Source organism: Nanorana parkeri, unplaced genomic scaffold (genome assembly GCF_000935625.1).
Source record: "Nanorana parkeri isolate BGI_ZX_2015 unplaced genomic scaffold, ASM93562v1 scaffold1268, whole genome shotgun sequence".
Taxonomy (NCBI): domain Eukaryota; kingdom Metazoa; phylum Chordata; class Amphibia; order Anura; family Dicroglossidae; genus Nanorana; species Nanorana parkeri.
This window is the reverse complement of record NW_017307536.1, coordinates 401,271-421,885: the sequence shown is the minus strand read 5'-3', so window position 1 is coordinate 421,885 and position 20,615 is coordinate 401,271. Positions and strand designations below refer to the sequence as shown.

The window sequence follows — 20,615 nt, the reverse complement described above, 5'->3', positions numbered from 1 at the left end:
TTGTAGTCCACCGATATAAGTCATTGAGATATTGCACACGCTACATGCAAATTCCGATATCATAAAACTCTATTAAGACAAGCCCTGGCTCTGCAGGTGCAATAAAACTACAAAATCCATGGCCTGCAAAGCATGCTGGGATTGGTAGTTTAATAGCAGCTGGAGTTCCACAGGTTGTAGCATGTAAACTCATCCAATATTAATACAGTAAATATTCAAGCTATAGTTTCCCTTTAACTAGCATTCTATCATAAAAGGCTTTGCAAGTCACTGCCTCCCTGCCAAAGAGAAACAAATGGAAAAAAAAAAGACATTTTGCGATGCTTTCCCATGCAATAACTGATTTTGGTGACATTTTGTTTCTTCTGATTAGAGTATCAGTTCCGCTTCTTGTTTTCTTTTAAAAAAAATCTACTTCTCCTCCACAAAAGTAAAATGCAAAGTGTGCGTGGATAAAAATAAAAGTGGTGTGACAATTTGGCATTACGTTCCTAGTGGAAGATATGTGATGTTTCCTTCTTTGTCCAAACAGACCTCTGCTTGCCCAGTGGTCTCCTGCTTGACTGTATTAGAAGGTGGATCCCTCCTGGTGCTAATGTCCTTTAGTGGTAGCGTCCTATCCGCGGCTAATTTTAGGTTATCAAAGTTCAAGACTTTTTTCTGCTTGGTCAGTGTGTTCTTGGATGGGAGTTCCAAGCGGTCTAGTTTGCTAGAAACAATCCTGCATGTATCTCCAGGAGAGGGTTGGTCAGCATCATCACTGCCCTGGGCTGATTCATCAGTAACTTGGGTCTTTGATTCACTGTTCTCCTCATCAACAGGACTTTCTGTGTCATCCAGCTCAGTGTCAGATTCCCCTTCCTCCTCCAGTGTCAACTCAAATTGGAACTTGTCTCCAGCTGTGCTCCCCCTGTCTGGGTCTTGATCGTCTGGTGGAGGGGATGGACTCTGAGGGATCATGCTATGATACCACTCTCTGTTATCTTCTAATGTATCCAGAATTTCCTGAGCATCAGGATGCACCAAGTCAGCCCATGTCTCCCACAGAGGATGCACAATGTAATCAATAAAACCCACCTATACAAAAAGAGAGACATATTTCAGCGTATAATATGCAATACTAAACACCAACTGCAGGAAATTAAGTACATAATGGCATAGTACATTTTTTAAATTCAGTAACCTCAATTCACAACTACCAGTACCAGGTAAATCCCAAGAGCCAAAAAATAAAACTAAAAGAAAATGTTAGGCACCAACAATAGAAACACTTGTTCCCTGACTCTTTAAAACTGAACTTCAGGCAGGTACAAAAGAGACACATTAATGCAGCTCTGTATTCAATATTACATCCTTGACTGTATGTTTTTAAATGCAAGCAGTGTAATTACCAGAATCTGACTCGGTATCATTCTCTTGCAGTCCCTGTATAGCAGCATTGGCCATACACCTATAGATTATCTGCAGATTTTCTATGGTCAGATGGAGAAAGTGCCACAGATTCCTCCATCTACGCTAAACTGTGTGGATGGAGTAATCTCCACCTGGGCCAAGCTTCCGTATCTTGTTAGTCGGCCCCGCTGGTTCTCAAACTACCTGAACAATCTGATTGGATGCAGGCATTGTTCAGGTAATTTGAGAGCCAGCGGGGCCGACTAGCAAGATAATGAATCTTGGCCCAGCGGGAGATTCCTCCATCCACACAGTTTAGTGTAGATGGAGGAATCTGTTGCACTGTTTCCATCTGACCATAGAAATATGCAGACAGACAATCAATAGGTGTATGGCCAGCTTTACAGAACTGCAGCAGAAAAAAAGGTCTATTGCCTGCTCAGCTCTGCTGTTTGGCAGAGCTGAGTACATCTAAGAAGTGCATTAACAAAATACAAATCTTGTGGCAGGTAAAACAGCTCCTTTATAGGTCTTCCATCTGTGTATTTAGCGATTTTAGCTTTAAGTGCCTTCTGGCTTCTACACCGGAACTACTGCCTACTGAAGTCTACATGAATAAATTCACCCCTGTCTATCGCACACTAATGGAACCAACCCTGCAAAATGAATGTAGCTTTCTATTACAACTGGTGCCACATCCACATGTTAGTAGTGGTTTTCTATGCAAGAGAGAAAAAAAACTGTACTGAGAGAAGGGCTGCAATTGTTGAGCACTCTTCCTGGAATGCTAAATGCATCTCCGTGTTGCTAATTTTCTAAACAAATATGCAAAATAGGAGTTTACACATGCTTCAGTTTTCCGTGGGTAAAAAAAAGAATGGTAGCCTCATCATGTATATATCCAGTTATTGCAGAATTGCTAGAAGCAGAATGTGCATTAATGCATACTTGCAGTCTTTCCATGTGCTACCAGACATTGTATAGCTGCAGCAGCAGGACCCTGGAAGCTCTACGATTGCTGCCTTGACCTGTTCTAGCTCAGAGGTCATGGGCTTTTTTTCATCTCCCTCTGTTGTATATAAGGACACTGCGCTCTCTGTAAAGGGTTCTGTGTGTTATTGTGCATAGACGTATTTGTAATATCACTTTCCTTTCCATCCCATCTACCTATTCAGGACAAGAAAATTGTCCTTAAAGGCCAACCCCACACTATCCCCCGATGCTCATCCTTGCCCTGTTTACCTGCTGCTCTGTTAGTCTATGGGAGCCATCAAAAATGTACAGTACTTCTGGTAATGGGAAAGCATGTGACCCTTTCTCCCAGGATGTAGTGCATGGGGACTTTACAGGCAACACCAACAAAAACACATTATAATTCAGTGGGCTAAGGTTTAAAACATCTGTCTGGTTTTTATTGTTCTCTGTCTTCTTGTCATTCATGATTTTCCTTCACTACAAGACATAAGTCCTTGGCTGATGGCAGCACATCCTTCAGCAGCTTTATAATACAGAAAGCCTTAGATAAGTATATCCACTCCACTTATTTCTCTCTACAGACACATTTCTCTGCAGTAAACAGTACCTACACAACACTGAACATTATATACCTCTTCTCCCCCTACAAATCACCAGTGTCTAATACAATTATAAATATATTTAACAGAACTGCAACATACCTGTGATTTCTCAACAGAAGCATTGTGCTTGTCACACATGGGACTAATTTCCATTCCCTTTTCCCGCTCTCTGTCACCTTGATGGAAGAATTCAACGATGATCCGATCTGTCCACTGACGATACAGCTCTAAAGGTTTGGTGGGATTGCTGAGGTCTGCACAGTGGACCATGTTCTGAAGAACCTAGAAAAAAACAAAACAAATGGATATTTCAGATCTTCAAAAGTCCGCCAGATAAAGTCCCAAATAATCATAAATTTTATTAAGCATCCCTTTTATGTAATTTTGCTGCATACCATCACGTCTGCCCTTTCTGAAAACAAAACATTATTAATGGTCTCCCTATTCCTTTGCCATTGATTGTATGGCTCTACTTTTTTTCAGTGCTATGTAGCGCTTGTTTAACATGCATCAACACAACGGACATCAACGCAAAGCAGAACCAATACCTTATATAGCCTAGTGTAAAAATTAAACAAAAAAAACGCAATGCAAGTTAACCTCCTATGCTAATGTAAGTGAACTCACCTGCATTAAGTCACATCCAATGCACACATCTCAGTGTGAATGCACCCATAAGGTCCCCACACACCTTACGATAATCGTACGATAATCGGGGAAATCCCGCGATCGTACGATTATCGTAAGGTGTGTGGAAGCCGTGCGACCTCTACTACTGTAAGGTCGCACGACTTTTAACTTACGGACATGTTCGAAAACCGGCCGAGCATCCTACTATGTTCGGCGGGTTTGTGGCATGTCCGTACGATAAAAGCCGTACGGGCCGGTGTGCGCAAGCGCACACTGCCCGTTCGGCATTGCGGTCATCGGAAGCCCGCCCATCAGGGTGCGTGGCTTGCGATCATCGCAAGTACGATCTGCCTATGCAACATAGGCAGATCGTACGTTTTTTTAAGTACCTTACAACCATCGCAAGACAAAAGTCTTGCGATGGTTGTAAGGTGTGTGCCCAGCCTTAGAGATAGGTGTTAGACATCGCCAGAATCTCTGTGAGCTAAATATTTGCTTCAAAACTGTGAGTTAGCCAAGTAAACATTGCAGATAAGACTTAAAACAATTTCCTGATTTTAATTGGGTTAAAGTTCTTTAATGTGAACCTGTGAGGTGATAACAATAATTTGTAATTGACTGCTTGTTGTGCCTGTAAGTCTATGCGTTAATCCCCAAACTGGGTTTCAGTGAGCTGGGTAGCTTAGGATTCCAGATCAGCATGCTCTACCCCTGAGCATTCAACAGTTATTTGTGGCAGCCTTTGTGGCCACAGGGGCTTTACTCTGAGATGGGCTCCATGCTGAGCAGAAGCTGAGGCAGTATACATCGGCTTGGAACCAGGGGCTTCCCTGGCCCACAGAAAACAAGTTGGTGGTTAGCAAATGTAAATTACATTAAGTCGGTCTCATGCAGCACATTGAAAAACCCATCTAAAAGGTGCCTATACACTGCTCGATTCTCGTATTCAGTGGGGCGGGCTTTCGATGATCGCAAGTACGATCTGCCCGTCCAAGGTGGGCAGATCGTACGAGCTTTCAATAAGCATACGACCATCGCAAGACAAAAGTCTTGCGATGGTCGTAAGGTGTATGGGCACCTTAAAGTTCCAAATATTTTTTGAGGATAACTGAGGCATGGGACTCTGGGAGATTTCCACTCTCCAGCTGCCTTCTTGCCATTCGTTACTGCTGTATACTTTTAACTAGGAATGCACCGAAATGGAATTTTAAGACCGAAACGAAAGAATTTGTCAGGCCAAAACAGAAAAGGACTTTTTTTCCATCTTTTAACATTTTTTTTAAAACTATTTTATTTCTTTACTTTACTTTCGGGGCTCTAGGGAAATATCAGGGATCTAAACAGACCCCTGATATTTCCCTTTTAAAATAGAAAAAGAGATTGAAGACACAGAGTCCTCAATCTCTTTTTCTGCAGCCCCAGCACTGAATGAACAAGAAGCCTCTATACTGAGTGTTCCTTCATACATTGTGGATATAGGGTACATTGTGGATATAGGGTACTTACTATGTCCACAATCACAAATGAATAGTAAGCGATACAGATTACTTTCCATTCATTCATAACTGGACATAGTAAGTACACTATATCCAGTTATTTGCAAACACTCAGCGATCAGCTGATCGGTGAGTGTTTGTATGCCGCTGTCCGGCCTGAATCGACTGTCACAGGTGGGGGCGGGCGGTGTGGGAGGAGAGCTCCATTTCCTGTGATAGACCACATCGATCTCCTCCACTCACCGCTCTCCATCCTGACACAGGAGGTGGAGCCGGGAGGTGCGAGTGGAGAGCTCCGCCTCCTATGACACATCACAGCTGTCACCGCATCACTCTCCATCCTGACAAAGGAGGCCGAGCCGGGAGGTGCAGGAGGAGAGCTCGGCCTCCTGCAACGATTACAGCTGTCAACGCCTGAACCACTCGGCATCCTGAAAGCTTCTCCCCTCCCCGCTGGGCTCTGCATTAGAAGGCACACAGTCCGACGCCCAGCGGGGAGAAGAGAAGCTAGGGATACACTGAATTTTCGGCCGCCATGGCACTTTCGGCCTTTTGCCAAAAGTGCCATTTTCGGACAAAATGTTTAGGCGGATCCTTACTTTTAACTCTATTCCATGCATTGGTAATTTGGAGTAGTGCCATCTAACACCAATTATCTATTTTTTAGTTTTAGATAGAGTGGAGACAAGATAAAATCTCTGTCAGGTTTGTATCCCACGTTTGTGACTCCAATGGGGAGATTTCCCATCACTTCCTGCCCCTGTGTAGCCCATACAAGAAATGGAGTGCTGTTAACACAGAGACAGGAAGGCACAAACAGCAATTAATACATTGTCAGAGGTTCTAACCCTTCACTGTGCTACAAATCATCACTCTCTTTTGGAGAAACTTTCCATCACTTCCTGTTCTGTGGTAAAATCTGGTTTGTATAATCTGCTGAGTTTAGAATCTGAACAAGTAAGTAGCTATTAAAGTATCAGGATATATCACTGACCCACCAGCTAGTGAAGGAAGGATACAGATAATAGCTACAATACTTCTAGTCTACCATGCTGCTTTAAATACTGTTTGATAGCCAGAATTAAGGTCCACGACAGAAATCCAAAATCTTGTGCTTTCCATTGTTTTAAATATGTCTAAACATTTCTTTTTACCTGGATGCGATCAGAGTAATTATCCAGTAACAGGACACCCAAACTAGTCACTTTCTTTGTTTCCACCATAGTCTTCAAGTCAGCCAGTAAATTCATGTGTTTAGACATATCTGTAGCCAGCACCTAGAAAGGAAGAAAATATACTCAAAGCTGAGCAGATAAAGAGAACCACTCCCCATTGGGCATTTTTATATTCAGCATCATATTATGATAATGGTGGAAGCTTACTCATTGCTCATATCTATCTGATGCTTTATTAAGATGTATTTATCTGGGCCAGACCTTTCAGATCGAAGCTGAACTCCAGTCAAAAGAAGAAGACCTGTCACCACTAAAGTGCTATTACGCAGGGGGCTTGTGAGACCCCAATGTGATAGCAATAATACAATACAATGAATTAATACAATAATTATACAAATTATATATATACATATTAGGGATACACAGATACCAGTATTGGTGCCAATACTGAGCATTTTCACAAGTACTCGTACTTGTAAAAATGCCCCAATACCAAAAACGGATACTGGTGCTTTAATTTTACAAATTGATTCGACTACCTTAGGTCCCACGCTTGCTGGGGACCTCGCGGCTGCCTTCTTAGCAACCACGCAGCATCTGTTGGCAGCGATTCCGCCACCAGGACATCTCCCCCTGCTGAGACCCTCCACACATGGACTTCCCTTCCACCTTTTTATTCTACAGGGTCTCTGCTTTTAGGAAATATAAAATTGGGGGTGGGGGGGTTAGGTAATCTTCAGGCCTAAAATGAAATTTTAACATGTGCAAAGAAACGCAAAAGTGCCTCTGGCAAAGAAGGGGTTAAAGCAGGGTTTGGCCTTTCTGATAAAGTGCCCCCTTTACCATAAAGCAGGCACCTCCTACTCTGGCATGTCTCCTCCTGCCTCCAAGAGCTTCACTGGCTAACAATGAAGGAGTGAAAATGTGGCAGACTACAACCACAGGGTTTGAGGGGTGCCTGTGCGATGATCCAGGGGTCACTTTAGGTAGGTCAAGCCTGCAGGATTGTTTTAGTCCACATTTCAAGGTTGACAATGCTTTTAAAGACATAAAAGGTTTCAGTGAATTCATTAACTGATCTGTACCGTGCAGCGCCCTCCTTAAAATGTTCCCTATGGGAAATTTTGGGTATTGACGTTTTTTTGCGGCTTCACGGGCGAACACAATTTTAAGGCGTGACATGTTTGGTATCTATTTTATATATATATAATTGTTTGGGGGTTTGAAGCTGTTTTCTAGCCAGAAATGTATATTTTATCATGAAAGCACAAATAGTAAGAAAAATGTCTATTCTCAGTGGTATAATTTTGAGAGCCATTTTAGGAATTCTCATCTACATATATCTGCATTAGTCTTCTTCCCTTTAAGCAAACTCACCTCCTACCTGTTTGAAATATTACATGTCATAGATACATTTATTACTGCACTGGTAGAAAAAGAGAACAGAGTGATGCAAAATATGTATACTGTATGCTAAATGGACAGCATAGACACAACATTGGGACAGTTCATTCTTTTTTAAGATGCAGCTCTGAACTGTTTGGCAAATAATGTTTTTTACAAAATATCACTGCGACAAATCAATTTGTAAATACATGAACAGCAATTCCTCACTGCAACCCATTACTAAGTTTTCTGTATACACTTCCTAGTGTACTAGTACATTCCAAAAATTTTTAACACCACCCTTTTCTCCGAGCGTTAGACTTCACAAACAAATGTTTTAATAATGATCCCTTTCTTGTAACTGTAGAACAATTATAAACTCGTATCCTATTGCTGTTGGCCATTTAGTACACCTGATTAGGTCACTGGGGATCAGTTTTTCTTGAACGTCAACCATAGTTTCCCTTGTAAAGATATACAGATCATATAGCTGTACCTAGGTACAATACTTTATTGCTCAACAGCCATTGCCATTTTCAAACAGACCACTATACTATTATGCTGCATAGGTTTGGCAATAGAGGTTTTTATTTCCAGACTTTCAAAACAAAGGCAGTAGAATATCAACAAGAGCAGCATCCTATCTATTAATTGAATTTGTTACGTTCAAAGTAATGTATGCAGCCTCAGTTCTGGGGGAATGCAAGCCCAAGCACATAAGGTTGACAGTTGCTTTTTAAGCTGGAAATACTGTGTAAACTGAATGTCCTTCTGTCATCTAAAACCTCAACAGTTTCTAAGCAGGTCAATAATTGGTGTAACATGTAATAATACAGTAAATGCCTCGTTGCTACCATGCAGGCCGACAAACCACCTAAGCATTATGTGAGCACTGGGTCACCTGGGTTATCAAACAGAAGCTACAAACTTAACGTTTACCCAATTAATGAACATTTTGATGGAAAGTAATAAGCAAGAAAAAAGGTGCAGAGCAATGGATGACTATTGTGTAACGTGATTTATGAGCAGGTTAACACATAACCTGTTCAACATATAGCTCAGATATCAAGCAGAGACATTTAAAAAGGTAAGACTAAATATAATCTGCATTAACATACCATGTCAATAACCATTTTCCGTAAATTCTGGCGCTGCTTCTTAGTCAGGTTCTGAAAAATGTCACAGTTTTCGTCTTGAAGGAGCTTAAATCCTACCGCCAAATGGTGATTTTCTAAAACGGAGGCATCATTATACATCAGTGCCAACTCAGAGTCTGAGGAAGAAAACAGCGAATTAATATATATTAAAGTAGGCAGAAAAAGGCGAAGAACACACACACACACAATCTATTGATATATACACACGTATATAGGCATACATCCTAATACTCTAAATGTCTAATACTCTAAATCAGAAATCCAGATTTATCAGGCAATAGGTTTCCTAACCTAAACAGTCTGGAATTGGTGACCCTGTCCCCATATTTTCTTGCAAGTTGACAATTGCATACTGCTATTGTAAAAATTGATTTGTCAAAAAGCTTATGAGGTTTTATTATCAGAACTGCCACTCATTGGATGCTTTTTGCACCCATAAACTCTACAGACTGTGGCAATCCCAATAGTCACAAGAATCTGCTGCTGCTAACAGTTTAAGTAGCTTAGATCATCCTTCTCTTCCATTTTAACATTTGGTTGTACAACTCTACATCTTGACCATTACTGTATGCGTTAAAGCTGAACTCCATGCAGATGTCATAGAAATGATTGCAGCTCTGTACTCATGAATACATCATTACTTGGATCTCTCCATATTCCACTGAGGGACACCGCTCTGAAGATTTCTGAGACATAGGGTTATGCTGCTGCCTTCAGGAGAAATGGGCACTAGGCAACAAAGTAAAAGCCTGACACTTTAAGATCATAACCGCTCCCACCTGCCAGTTTCACTTAGTGTCCTTAGGAGACACTGCTTCTCTACTGCTTTTTTATTTTGGTTTGTTTCGTTTCTTCTGTAAAATTCTACTATTAAAAAAGAGCTGCTAGCTGATTCATACTGGATATTATTTAATCCTGGAAGTTTCTCTAGCTAGCCAACAAAACTGAGATTCATGCCGGATAAGTTAAACCCCAGAGGTTTCTCTAGTTGTCACGATGCAGGTTGTTTCTAGTTTCAGTACTGATGATTCGTCCTCCCTTAACAAGCATAAGAAATGCCCCTAATCTTCCTCTCCTATAGCCCTGGCTGAGGAGATGCCGGATACTTCCAGTTTAGATGGAGCTCTTTCAGATGACTCTTTATCTGATGATGAATCCTTATGGCCTTGGAGGAGGACATTACTCCAGCTGCTGATTTTCAGTCACCTATGGTATCTCAACAGCAGAAAAAAAATGGTCTTTTTAATTTAAGCTGTTTCTTTGCTTTAAATTTAGAGAATTCTGTAGTTCTGCAGTTTCTACCCCTTCTGCAGTATCTAGTTCAGATTCTTTTAAACCCGCATCTGCACCTTTATCCTATCTTTGGTAGATTTATATACAATATTGAGAATCTCTGGATAAACGGTTTCAGTCACTTTATTCTTTTATTGACAGTTTATTATTATTTATTGACGATACTAAACTATGTAGAGCAGAAAATTCCAAACAGGAGATAGTGGACTTCAACAAGACCTAGATAAAATTGAAGCATGGGCTACACATTGGCATATGCAATTTAATATTGAAAAATGTAACGTTATGAACATGGGTGCTAATAACGAGTGCGCAAACTACCATCTGGGGGGTCTGCATTAGGGAAGACAGACATGGAAAGGGACCTGGGGGTGCTCATAAATCACAGGTTTGTCAAACAAAGCTAACATGATACTGTTCTGCATTAAAAGAGGTATTGTAGCAAGGGATAAAAGAATAATACTTCCACTTTATAAATCACTAGTTCGGTTTCATCTTGAGTATGCGGTGCAATTGTGGTCGCCAAATCTCAGGAAGGACGTCCTTGAGCTTGAGCAAGTTCCAAAAAGAAGGGCCACAAAATTAGTTAAAGGGATAGAAGATCTGAGCTATGAAGACCGCCTCCAACAATTAAACCTATTCTCCTTAGGAAGGAGCCGATTAAGAGGGGACCTTATTGCAGTCTTCAAAATTCTCAATGGGAACCACAATATTGGGAAAAAGTTTTCACTGAAAATAGTATTGAGAACTCGAGGCCACAACAAGAGTTAGAAGGGGTTCAATCTTAGAACACTCAAGGTTTTTTTTTTTTACTGTGCGAGTAGTAAAAATGTGGAATTCCCTTCCACAGGCAGCGGTATTCGCTGATAGCGTAGATAAGTTTAAGAAACTGCTGGATGAGGCTCTTCAGTCACTAAATATACAAGGATATGGGAAGTGTTCATACATATACAGTATATACACACACACACACACGTTGAACTGGATGGACATTGGTCTTTATTCAACCTAACCTTCTATGTTATTATTACTTTCCGAATGATTTTGTTTTTAAAAAGTGGTCCTCTTGAGGTTGACTCTCCTGTTTCTCACATTAATATGGCTTTGACTATTCCTATTGATGACGCCCCTTCATTTAGAAACCATAGTGATAGGAAATTGGAAATGTTTGCTTTGAAAACCAGTGTGGCCACAGTACTGAAAACCTTACTGGATTTTGGATGGATTCTAAACATCGACAAATTGGCCCCGATTCTTTCACATCACCTGAAGTGCTTGGCTCTTCTTTCCAATGCATCCCTGGCCAAGTTTTTCTTCCCCAGGACAATTCAGCCAAGTTGGAGAGTCAAATTCACCTGCTTCGTTCTCATCGACTGTCCTTCATATGCTCATGCATGCGAGTTCTAGGTGTAATGATGTCCACCTTCAAAGCAGTTCCGTTTGACCAGGATTCCTCAATAAAATATTCTCATATGGTAGGACCAATCTCTCTCTCCAGACAAGATGATCAGGTTGAGTTCCTGAACCAGGATCTCTCCGCCCTGGTTGATAATGTTCCCTGCCTTGACTTTGATTGTGTAAGTCTCTTTTGCCATAAAAATATCTTCCTACCATTTGGCAATTTTTTTTTCAGTACACACAGACCCAGCATGCCAAGATGAAGTAACTCCCAAACACATGCATGGGAGTTATGTCTTTTGGGGCCCAGTCAATCAAGCGGCCGAACACTTAAAACTGGGAAGATGACTGGGGAGAAGCACCAGTGAGGGAGGACCGAATCACTGGAAAAGATCAGTTTGGAAGGTAAGCCTGCCATAATGTGCTAAAATGCTGTGCATACAAGCACATTGCAGCTAGAGACCCCTTTTTTTTTTGTCCATGGATTTACTTGAGTTTCATTTTTATCTTGTTATTTTAGGCTGAGGTTCTGCTTTAGTAATACACTACAGACAAATGGCTATTACTGTAAACAAACAGGTACACTTAAAGTGGTCAATCAATGTTTATATAAAGCAGTACACATGCACGACCATGTTGGTGACCGACAAGTTACATAATTACAGTTCTATTGGAAGCAGACAGATTATTTCTAAAATAATGCAGAAAAGAAAAGTCACTTTAAACTGCGGTCATACTCGCAAAGACACTGTGACACAATGGCAAGAAAAGACATCCAAATGTGCCACTTACTGGTATTAATAAGAAACTGATTTGACACTCCTGGGTGATCCACGTCATGAATAGCACTAGCAAAGATGGCAGCCAAAATTTCCAGATCTGTGAACACAGCCTGCAGGAAGATTTATAAAGTAAAACTTATGATCTAAAATGTCCACCATAACAAATTCAAGAGTACAGGTAGTCTCACATGTTAAACTGGTGGTGTAATTCAAGTATGTCTTTAGCGGTTTGTCTGAAGTTCATTAGCTTTGCTTGGATGGAAAGAGAGTAATAAAACTACTAAAATCCTTTCCTGGAGAAATTCTGTTACATGCTCCTTCTAGTGCTGGCAACTGGACCCCAACACAGACGGCGGATAATGACCCATCACTTCCCGAGGTTGCCTGGCATCTTGACCAATCAGGAAGCTGAACGTCGGGTCATAAGGTGCCGTCCAGGTTGCTGATTGGTCAGGAAGCCAGGCTGCCTAGCAACAAGTGATGCCAGCTTCCTAGCCAATAAGGAAGCTGGGCGGCAAGTCATGACCTGCCTCCCGGCTTCCTGATTAGAAAGGGAGCCAGCCCCATGCTCCCTCGGCACTGCCGGTTAGAGGGAGAGCTCCCTCTGGACAGAGGTTCCGGTATCAGAGCATTTGGGCGAGTACGAGTATCGGTGCATCCCTAATTATATATATATATATATATATTTTCTCTTTACATGCATATAAGATGTTCTGCTGCAGACAGCATGCTGACTGGGCAGACTTGTGGTAGTAGGTCCCACATAACTCCCGCCCAACCTACTGAACAGCCTAGTACTCCACAGCAATAGACACCAATTGCACTCTTGTATGCCTGTAGTATCTGGACACTAAGAGCTTAATTCATTTTAAAGCATGATTAGCACTAGCAATAGGGCATTAGAATAGGGAAGGGTTAAAACCTGTCTTTTTTAAAAATTATTTGCCATCTGTGTTTCATTAGGGAGAGTCTTCACTTTCTGTCCTAAGGACTGAACAGGAGGTGAGAGGCTTTCATTCCAATTTGAGGAATATCCCTGCTTAGAGAGAGCGGTCATGGAAACAACTGTCCCCAAACCCTGTTCTGGCAGCAACTCAAAATTTTGGATTTACCCTTATTTTCATTCCTAGTGACATTGGTGATCAGGTCAGTTAGAGATGGTGAATCTCTATAACAGGCACACAGACAGTAATACAAATCTAACACTGGTTAAAACCCTCTATAAAAAAAACAGTTTTGCCCTTAGTTATACTTTAAAACACAATCTGAAAACACTCCCTGTCTAGATCCACAGTCTCTGATGGCGCCATGGACCCAGGCCGGGAGTGTTTTAATAAAGGGACTATAAAGCGGACATTGGTGTGTGGTGGACACACCAACATTCAACAGTACTTGGAAGCAGGGTACAAGCTCATTAGCCAGAGAGGCTTTTGGAGCAGTATTAGCCTTTGTGTATTTGATATAAACATGTTTTTTTCAGGTCCCTGACTTGACAAGGAGGAATAAAGATGACAGTTGTAAAGTTTACACCTTAAAAAAAAAAAAAAAAAAAAGGTCACCAATGGCAGAGCCTATATTTCCATCCTGAAAGGTTCCATTAAGTTAATTTGTTTTTTATTAAAAGTGCAAATACACGTCTAAAACAGCACAATTGAAAACAAACATATTTATATCTTTTGTTTGATGCTCTGTGTTGTGATTTTGCACTCTCTAAGATGTGTCCTGGCACTGCTGTCATTTTGTGCTACTAAACGGTGTTGCAATTTTCTAGAGAGCTACCATTTATTTTAGTACCATTGCAGTTCTCATGCAATCCTTTCATATCTTCATGGAATCCTTGTGGAAGTCTCACAAACACTTCAATATAAAAGCAGAACCTAACAGCAAGAAAAGTGCAAATTTGCATCTGATTTAGTTTTGAACAAATCAACCATCATCTAAAATAAAATATTAGGTCTTACTTATTCAGGTTTATTGGTCCTTTTAATGGAAACTAACTGCATTACTTGTCAAAAATGCAAGTATGCACTAGGCATCCAATATACTGTCTACATGCAAAAGAAACCAGAACTAGCAGAGTGTTTACGCTCACCAGTATTGCTGCGTACTACACAAGAATTGGGCAGCATACTCAGAGAGAAGTGTAGATAGGCTGGCCAGGATTCACTACCCAAATCCCCTACTTTTGTCTCTGAGTACACTGCCTTTTCCCTATGTCAGTGTGCAAGAATGCCAGACTGCACCAGCCATATAAAGGCTAGGCAGCTGGAAGAAGGGTCACTACTGCAAAGGTACCCATTTATATTTATATTTTGGGAGCAAAGTCAGATGCCTAACACAGCCCTGCTGTGGTTATACTTTAATGATAAATATACAATATGCACAAAACTCTAAACTGACCTCCAGAGCAGGAGTGGACAAAAGGACATGGGTGGACTGGGCCACATCTGCTGCATGGATGTTGTTATGATAAGCGACATCTGCGTGGTAATGATCCTCCAGTGTCATCATGTATGTAATGAAAGTGTCTGAAGGAATCCTGAAGGTCTTCAGAAGGTCTCTTTCCTGAGGGGCAAAGAGACAGTTAATAGGCAAAAAGGTTTTCCATTCTCTCTTAAATTGCTTGTGAAACATAAGCAAGTGTGCACCATAAACTGAATGCATATACACATCAACAATGTCTCTATATCGAACATGAAACCTCCACACGTTTACTAGTTACTAAAGTAAGATAAATGTATTCACATCCACACCTACAGTACATTGCTCACACGCAACTTGACTCTAAGGCCTTGTTCACACCAAATGCAGAGAAGATCCGGTCAGGTTTCTGCACACGCACGCTAGTCTTTTAGATGCGTTTTTTGACGCGTTTATGATGCGTTCCGGTCTCTTTTTGGTAAAGTTTAAAATGGGCTTTCAGTGTGTTCCAGTCATTGGCATGCGTCTTTGATGCGTCCCAGAGCAGGTCTTCCTAGAAACAGCTATGCTTGGGTATTCAGGGATACTTGGTAGACATACAGGAGCTGGGGAATGTGGCTGAAAGCACATCTAAAAATACTAAGCTGACATACCAGGGGAAAAAACACAAACAAGGGGCGCCTTTCCTGGCGCAGGCAAATTTATTTAAGATAAAAACAAATAGTGGATGAGAAACATACTCACAAAAGGTCGACATGATTAAAGCATTGTAAGTGGATACATGGACCAAAGAAGAAGCCAGTGTTAGCTGCACAGCAGCTAACACTGGCTTCTTCTTTGGTCCATCCACTATTGTTTTTATGTTAAATAAATTTGTCTGCACCAGGAAAGGCACCCCTTGTTTGTGTTTTTTCCCCAGATTTTGCAGTCCCCGTGGCTGGTTTGGGGCAGCGTCCTGCAGATTTTCTATTACATCCCTCTCTTTTAAAACAGACTTTGCACTCAATTGCACACTTTTTATTCTGGTGGAGCAGTCCCATTTGGCGCTTTTTTTGCACATATCTAAGCTGACATGCCAGGTGTAACGTTACTGAGGCAGAGGATAATGAATGGAAACTACTAGCTTTAGAGGCAGGCAGCTCTAAGCTCCAAGGCTGGGTTCACACCTAGGTGTACGGAATATGCACGTTTGTCGCACTTTTCGGGCCGCGCGTTTTTACCGCGATTTGCGGTAAAAGAAACACGCGACAAACGCGCGTTTCCGAGGGCTATCCGGCTGTATCCTAATGGATATGCGCGGCAAATATGCCCCAAAGAAGCTCCTATACTTCTTTGGTCGTAGGGCGTTTTGCAGCGTGATCCTACGCGCTGTAAAACGCCCAGGTGGGAACCAAGCCCATAGGCAATCATTGGTTTTCACATATTGAGTGTTTTACAGCGCGTAGGAACGCGCTGTAAAACGCCCAGGTGTGTACCAGGCCTAAGTCTGAGTGCAGACTTACAAAGGCCTGTGCTGAACAGACTGCAGCCCTAAATAACATGACATCAACATATCACGCTACCCCCAAGCTCAGCCAAACTTGAATTGTGCATGCACAGTGTTTATTTACCGGCAGAGGGGATGTTTTTACTGGCGCTTGCTCCCTTCCAAGGACTTTAACAGATAGGTAAAAAACAGGAACAAACAGTCAGTAAATGAATGGATGGATGGCAACCTTGACTTTGTAAATGGAGCTTGTAGGGGAAACCAAATTCCTATGCGTGTTCATACATCATATACCAACACTATTTGACCTGCTTATTCAGTTAAGTGGGTCAAAGGAAAATGGTGAGAGCATCATCACTAGGGGAAAAAGCGGCCTGTTCCCACATACTTAGGAGTTGGGCTGGGCTGTGTTAAAATTTATAATGAATAACACTGTATGAAGGTTGAGAACTGGATAAACTGTGGGTTTAAGGTTCTGAGAATGCAAGCCATTTTTTTTTTCTTAATCAATTTATTTTTGTTCTTTGGTTGAACTTGTTGAAAATGTAACTTTTTTTAATCTTAAATATAAAAGTAGTTGTTGAAAAAAAAGAAAAGAAGAAGAGCTTTATAAGAAGGAAACTGGGTAAGCAAAATCTATTCTCTACTAACAAGTTAAAGTGTGTTTTCACATTTTCAGCCAAATTGGGATAACGCTCATTTTATATTTGTTACTTGTTCACATTCACATAGCATAAGTTAAAAAAAAAAATTCTTCTTGAAGTTTAAACTGCTCTTACTCTGGTTAGGGTTTTAAGGGCTAGCATTTCTATTTGCTTATCTTTCTTTGCAATGTTAGGAGAGGCTGTGAGGGGTCTGAGGTGGTTTGCTCATTGTATGTTAATTAAGTTAATGAGAGAACCACAATCCTCAAATTTCAGTCTATGTCTTTCTACAAGGACAGATCACCGTGAAGGTGCTGAGAAAAACTTGAAATCAGCCGTCTTACCTGCTTTAACAAAACATCTAAAAAGGTAACAATTTTTTTCTTTATGCTGTGTGAACAGGAACACATAACAAGCATTTAGTAGGGTTCTCTCAAATCTGACTGCAAAATACACTTTAAGGTCGCTGAAGAGAGTTTAGTGTAAAAAAATAAAAAAAAAAAAATCTTACACAATGGCAAGACTAATTAATCAGTCACTATGTCTTGTTGCTATGTTCAAATGAGTAAAGTACATTTTATCAGAAAAGGAATGGGGAAGAATATATACTATGGCACATTGTTCTGTTACCTCTTAATTTTATCAAGAAAAAAAAACCTATAAAATATTGTCCAGATGGTATAGATGTCCAGAAGGAATTAACCATTTAATCCCAGAAATATCTGATAGATGTTGGAGACGTCAGGTGGAGGAGGGAACTTATTTGCATATCAGGTGGAGTTGCCCTAGAATACAGCCGTTTTGGGAATCAGTATTTGAGGCATATCGTAAGGTAGAAGATACAAATATTGAAAGTGACCCACTAATTGCGCTATTGTCATTGATCCATGGCCCCATAAAAATTATAAAGAATGATATTTTATTTTAGATTGGATGTGAGATAAGAATTGAGGTAACTGTGACAAAGCTATGGTGAGAGATATTATCAATGTATGTTTATGGATAAGAATGAAAGGGATAGTAATAGAATGGATTGTGTTTAACAAAAAGATATGCTATTTATGTTAACTACACAGTAAGAGGAAATTTTATATATTTATTTTTATGAAAATGTGTAAATGTATTAATGTGAAATAATAAAAATATATTAAACAAAGTAAATTTCCCTTTGCAAGGGAGTATTCACTTTCCTTAGTGAATGTGGTGAAAAAGTCACTTTGCAAAGAATATTCAATCATGTGCAAAATGTAGAAATTAGGCTTTTTGAATGCACATGATTGAATTATCGTGTATCAGCACAGCTTGATACTTTACACCTTTAGTAAATCAGCTACATGGAGTGATCATACTGCATCAACAAGGTCTCTCACAGGCAGAAATTTCAAGGCAAAGAAATGTGTCCAGATCTGCTGTCCAAACTCTTCTGCAGAAGCACCAAGAAACAGGCAACACTGAGGACCAAACACCCAGTGGTTAGCCAAGGAAACTGACACATCATGCTGACCTCCTTTCGTAATCAGCAGATATCCAGTGGCACTGTCACACTTGCCAAAAAACAGCAAGACCTTGGTACACCCATCTAATGCCCTGAGGAGTGTTGTCAAAAGTCGTCTTCGTGGCAGACTTAAATGATAAGTCCTAATTTGGCTTTAAGGAAAGGCAGATTGTTTGCCGAAGGCCTGGAGCATTTCTGCGCATAGAGTTGCGGATTTGGTCAGAATTATGGATCTCCTGAATGCTGAAATGTACAGGCAGATACTTTTCCATCATGCAATACCATCAGGAGAGCATCTGATCAGTTCCAAATTCATTCAGCAGCAAGACAATGACCCTAAACATGCGCCCATAATTATAAAGAACTATCTTCGGGAAAAGAATAATAATAATTAATCCTGGAAGAGATATGGACAATTTAGAGCTCTGAACTCAACAACATTGAATCTGTCTAGGATTAAATGAAGAGACAGAGGCAACTGGGACAGGAACAGTAGTTAGTTCTCCTAAATGTTTGGAACAAGGTACCTGATGAGTTCCTTAAAAAAACTTACTGTTTTCTGTTTGTGCACCTTGTAGGTATTTAATTGATAAAAACTACTCATTGGATTATCTGTTAAAGCATCCTCACAGCACTTATTGTTGCACAGTATTGTTTGTATCCAATATACACTGCTCAAAAAAAATAAAAGGAACACTTTTTAATCAGAGTATAGCATCAAGTCAATGAAACTCCTGGGATATTGGTCAGGTCAGTAGCAGAGGGGGTTGTTAATCACTTTCAGCTGCTTTGGTGTTAATGAAATTAATAACAGGTGCACTAGATGGGCAACAATGAGACGACCTCCATAACAGGAATGGTTTTACAGGTGGAGGCCACTGACATTTTTTTCCCTACCCATTTTTTGTGACTGTTTTTCACTAGTTTTGCATTTGGCTAGAGTCAGTGTGACTACTTTTAGCATGAGGCGATACCTGGATCCTATAGAGGTTGCACAGGCATGCCAAGTCCTCCAGGATAGCACATCAATACGTGCCATTGCCAGAAGGTTTTCTGTGTCTTCCAGTCTCAAGAGCATGGAGGAGATTACAGTACACAGGCAGTTACTCTAGGAGAGCTGGACAGGGTCGTAGAAGGTCCTTAACCCATCAGCAGAACCGGTACCTGCTCCTTTGTGCAAGGAGGAACAGGAGGAGCACTGCCAGAGCCCTACAAAAAGACCTTCAGCAGGCCACTGGTGTGAATGTCTCTGACCAAACAATCAGAAACAGACTTCATGAGGGTGGCCTGAGGGCCCGACGTTCTCTAGTGGGCCCTGTGCTCACTGCCCGGCACAGTGGAGGTCGATTGGCATATGCCATTGAACACCAGAATTGGCAGGTCTGCCACAGGCGCCCTGTGCTTTTCGCAGATGAGAGCAGGTTCACCCTGAGCACATGTGACAGACGTGAAAGGGTCTGGAGAAGGAGAATGTTATACTGCCTGTAACATCATTCAGCATGACCGGTTTGGTGGCGGGTCAGTGATGGTCTGCGGAGGCATATCCATGGAGGGACGCACAGACCTCTACAGGCTAGACAATGGCACCCTGACTGCCATTAGGTATCGGGATGAGCTCAGTGATGCCCTGGTCCAGATTTCACTCCAGGACAGCATCCGTCGTCTCATTAGGACCATGCCCCAACGTTGTCAGACATCCATACAAGCACGTGGGGTCCATACAAACTTTAATGAGTTGCTGCAATGAAATTTCAGCACAATGGACTAGCCTGCTGCATCATTTGTTCACTTTGATTTTTGGGGTTCAGCCCTACGTAGTTTGATCATTTTTCATTTCCATCAAACGATGTGGCATCCTTTCGTACCGAACACATTACCCAGTCCAGTATACAGTACATATCCAGCATGATATTTTTCCCCATTGAGATCTGATGTGTTTTCAAAGTGTTCCTTTAATTTTTTTGAGCAGTATATTTCATATACATCACCAACCAGGGTCAGAATATAAGGGAGGGGTTGCAAGGAGTGTGTCTCTGTACAACAGGATCAGAATCAAATAAAATGTTTTATAAGAAGTGAAAAACAGTTTTATTAAAATTGTTAGGGTTAATTATGACATTTTAACATCCTTACCTGGAAAATTGCATACATAATGACTGTTAAAGGCCTGTTTCCAGAAAATTCAGCTATCTTAAATATATCAAGACCCCATTTATTGGCCTCTTCTATTTCCTGTAACACAAGAACATATACAAAATGTTAGTTTCACCAATTTTCAGATGA

The 20,615-nt window shown here is 40.9% G+C and overlaps 1 protein-coding gene across 1 annotated transcript in view; it reads right to left on the bottom strand.

Annotated features, from left to right (window-relative positions):
* Positions 1–232: 232 nt before the first annotated feature.
* Positions 233–20,615, bottom strand: part of LOC108797380 (cAMP-specific 3',5'-cyclic phosphodiesterase 4D-like) — a 34,633-nt gene continuing 14,250 nt past the window's right edge. The window contains exons 4-10 of the mRNA XM_018568966.1: positions 20,466–20,564; positions 14,687–14,851; positions 12,297–12,396; positions 8,775–8,929; positions 6,250–6,372; positions 3,069–3,251; positions 233–1,077 (exon numbers count right to left, since the gene is read on the bottom strand). Coding sequence (XP_018424468.1) covers positions 484–1,077; positions 3,069–3,251; positions 6,250–6,372; positions 8,775–8,929; positions 12,297–12,396; positions 14,687–14,851; positions 20,466–20,564 — 1,419 coding nt within the window. The 3' untranslated portion in view covers positions 233–483. The remainder of the gene's footprint in view (positions 1,078–3,068; positions 3,252–6,249; positions 6,373–8,774; positions 8,930–12,296; positions 12,397–14,686; positions 14,852–20,465; positions 20,565–20,615) is intronic.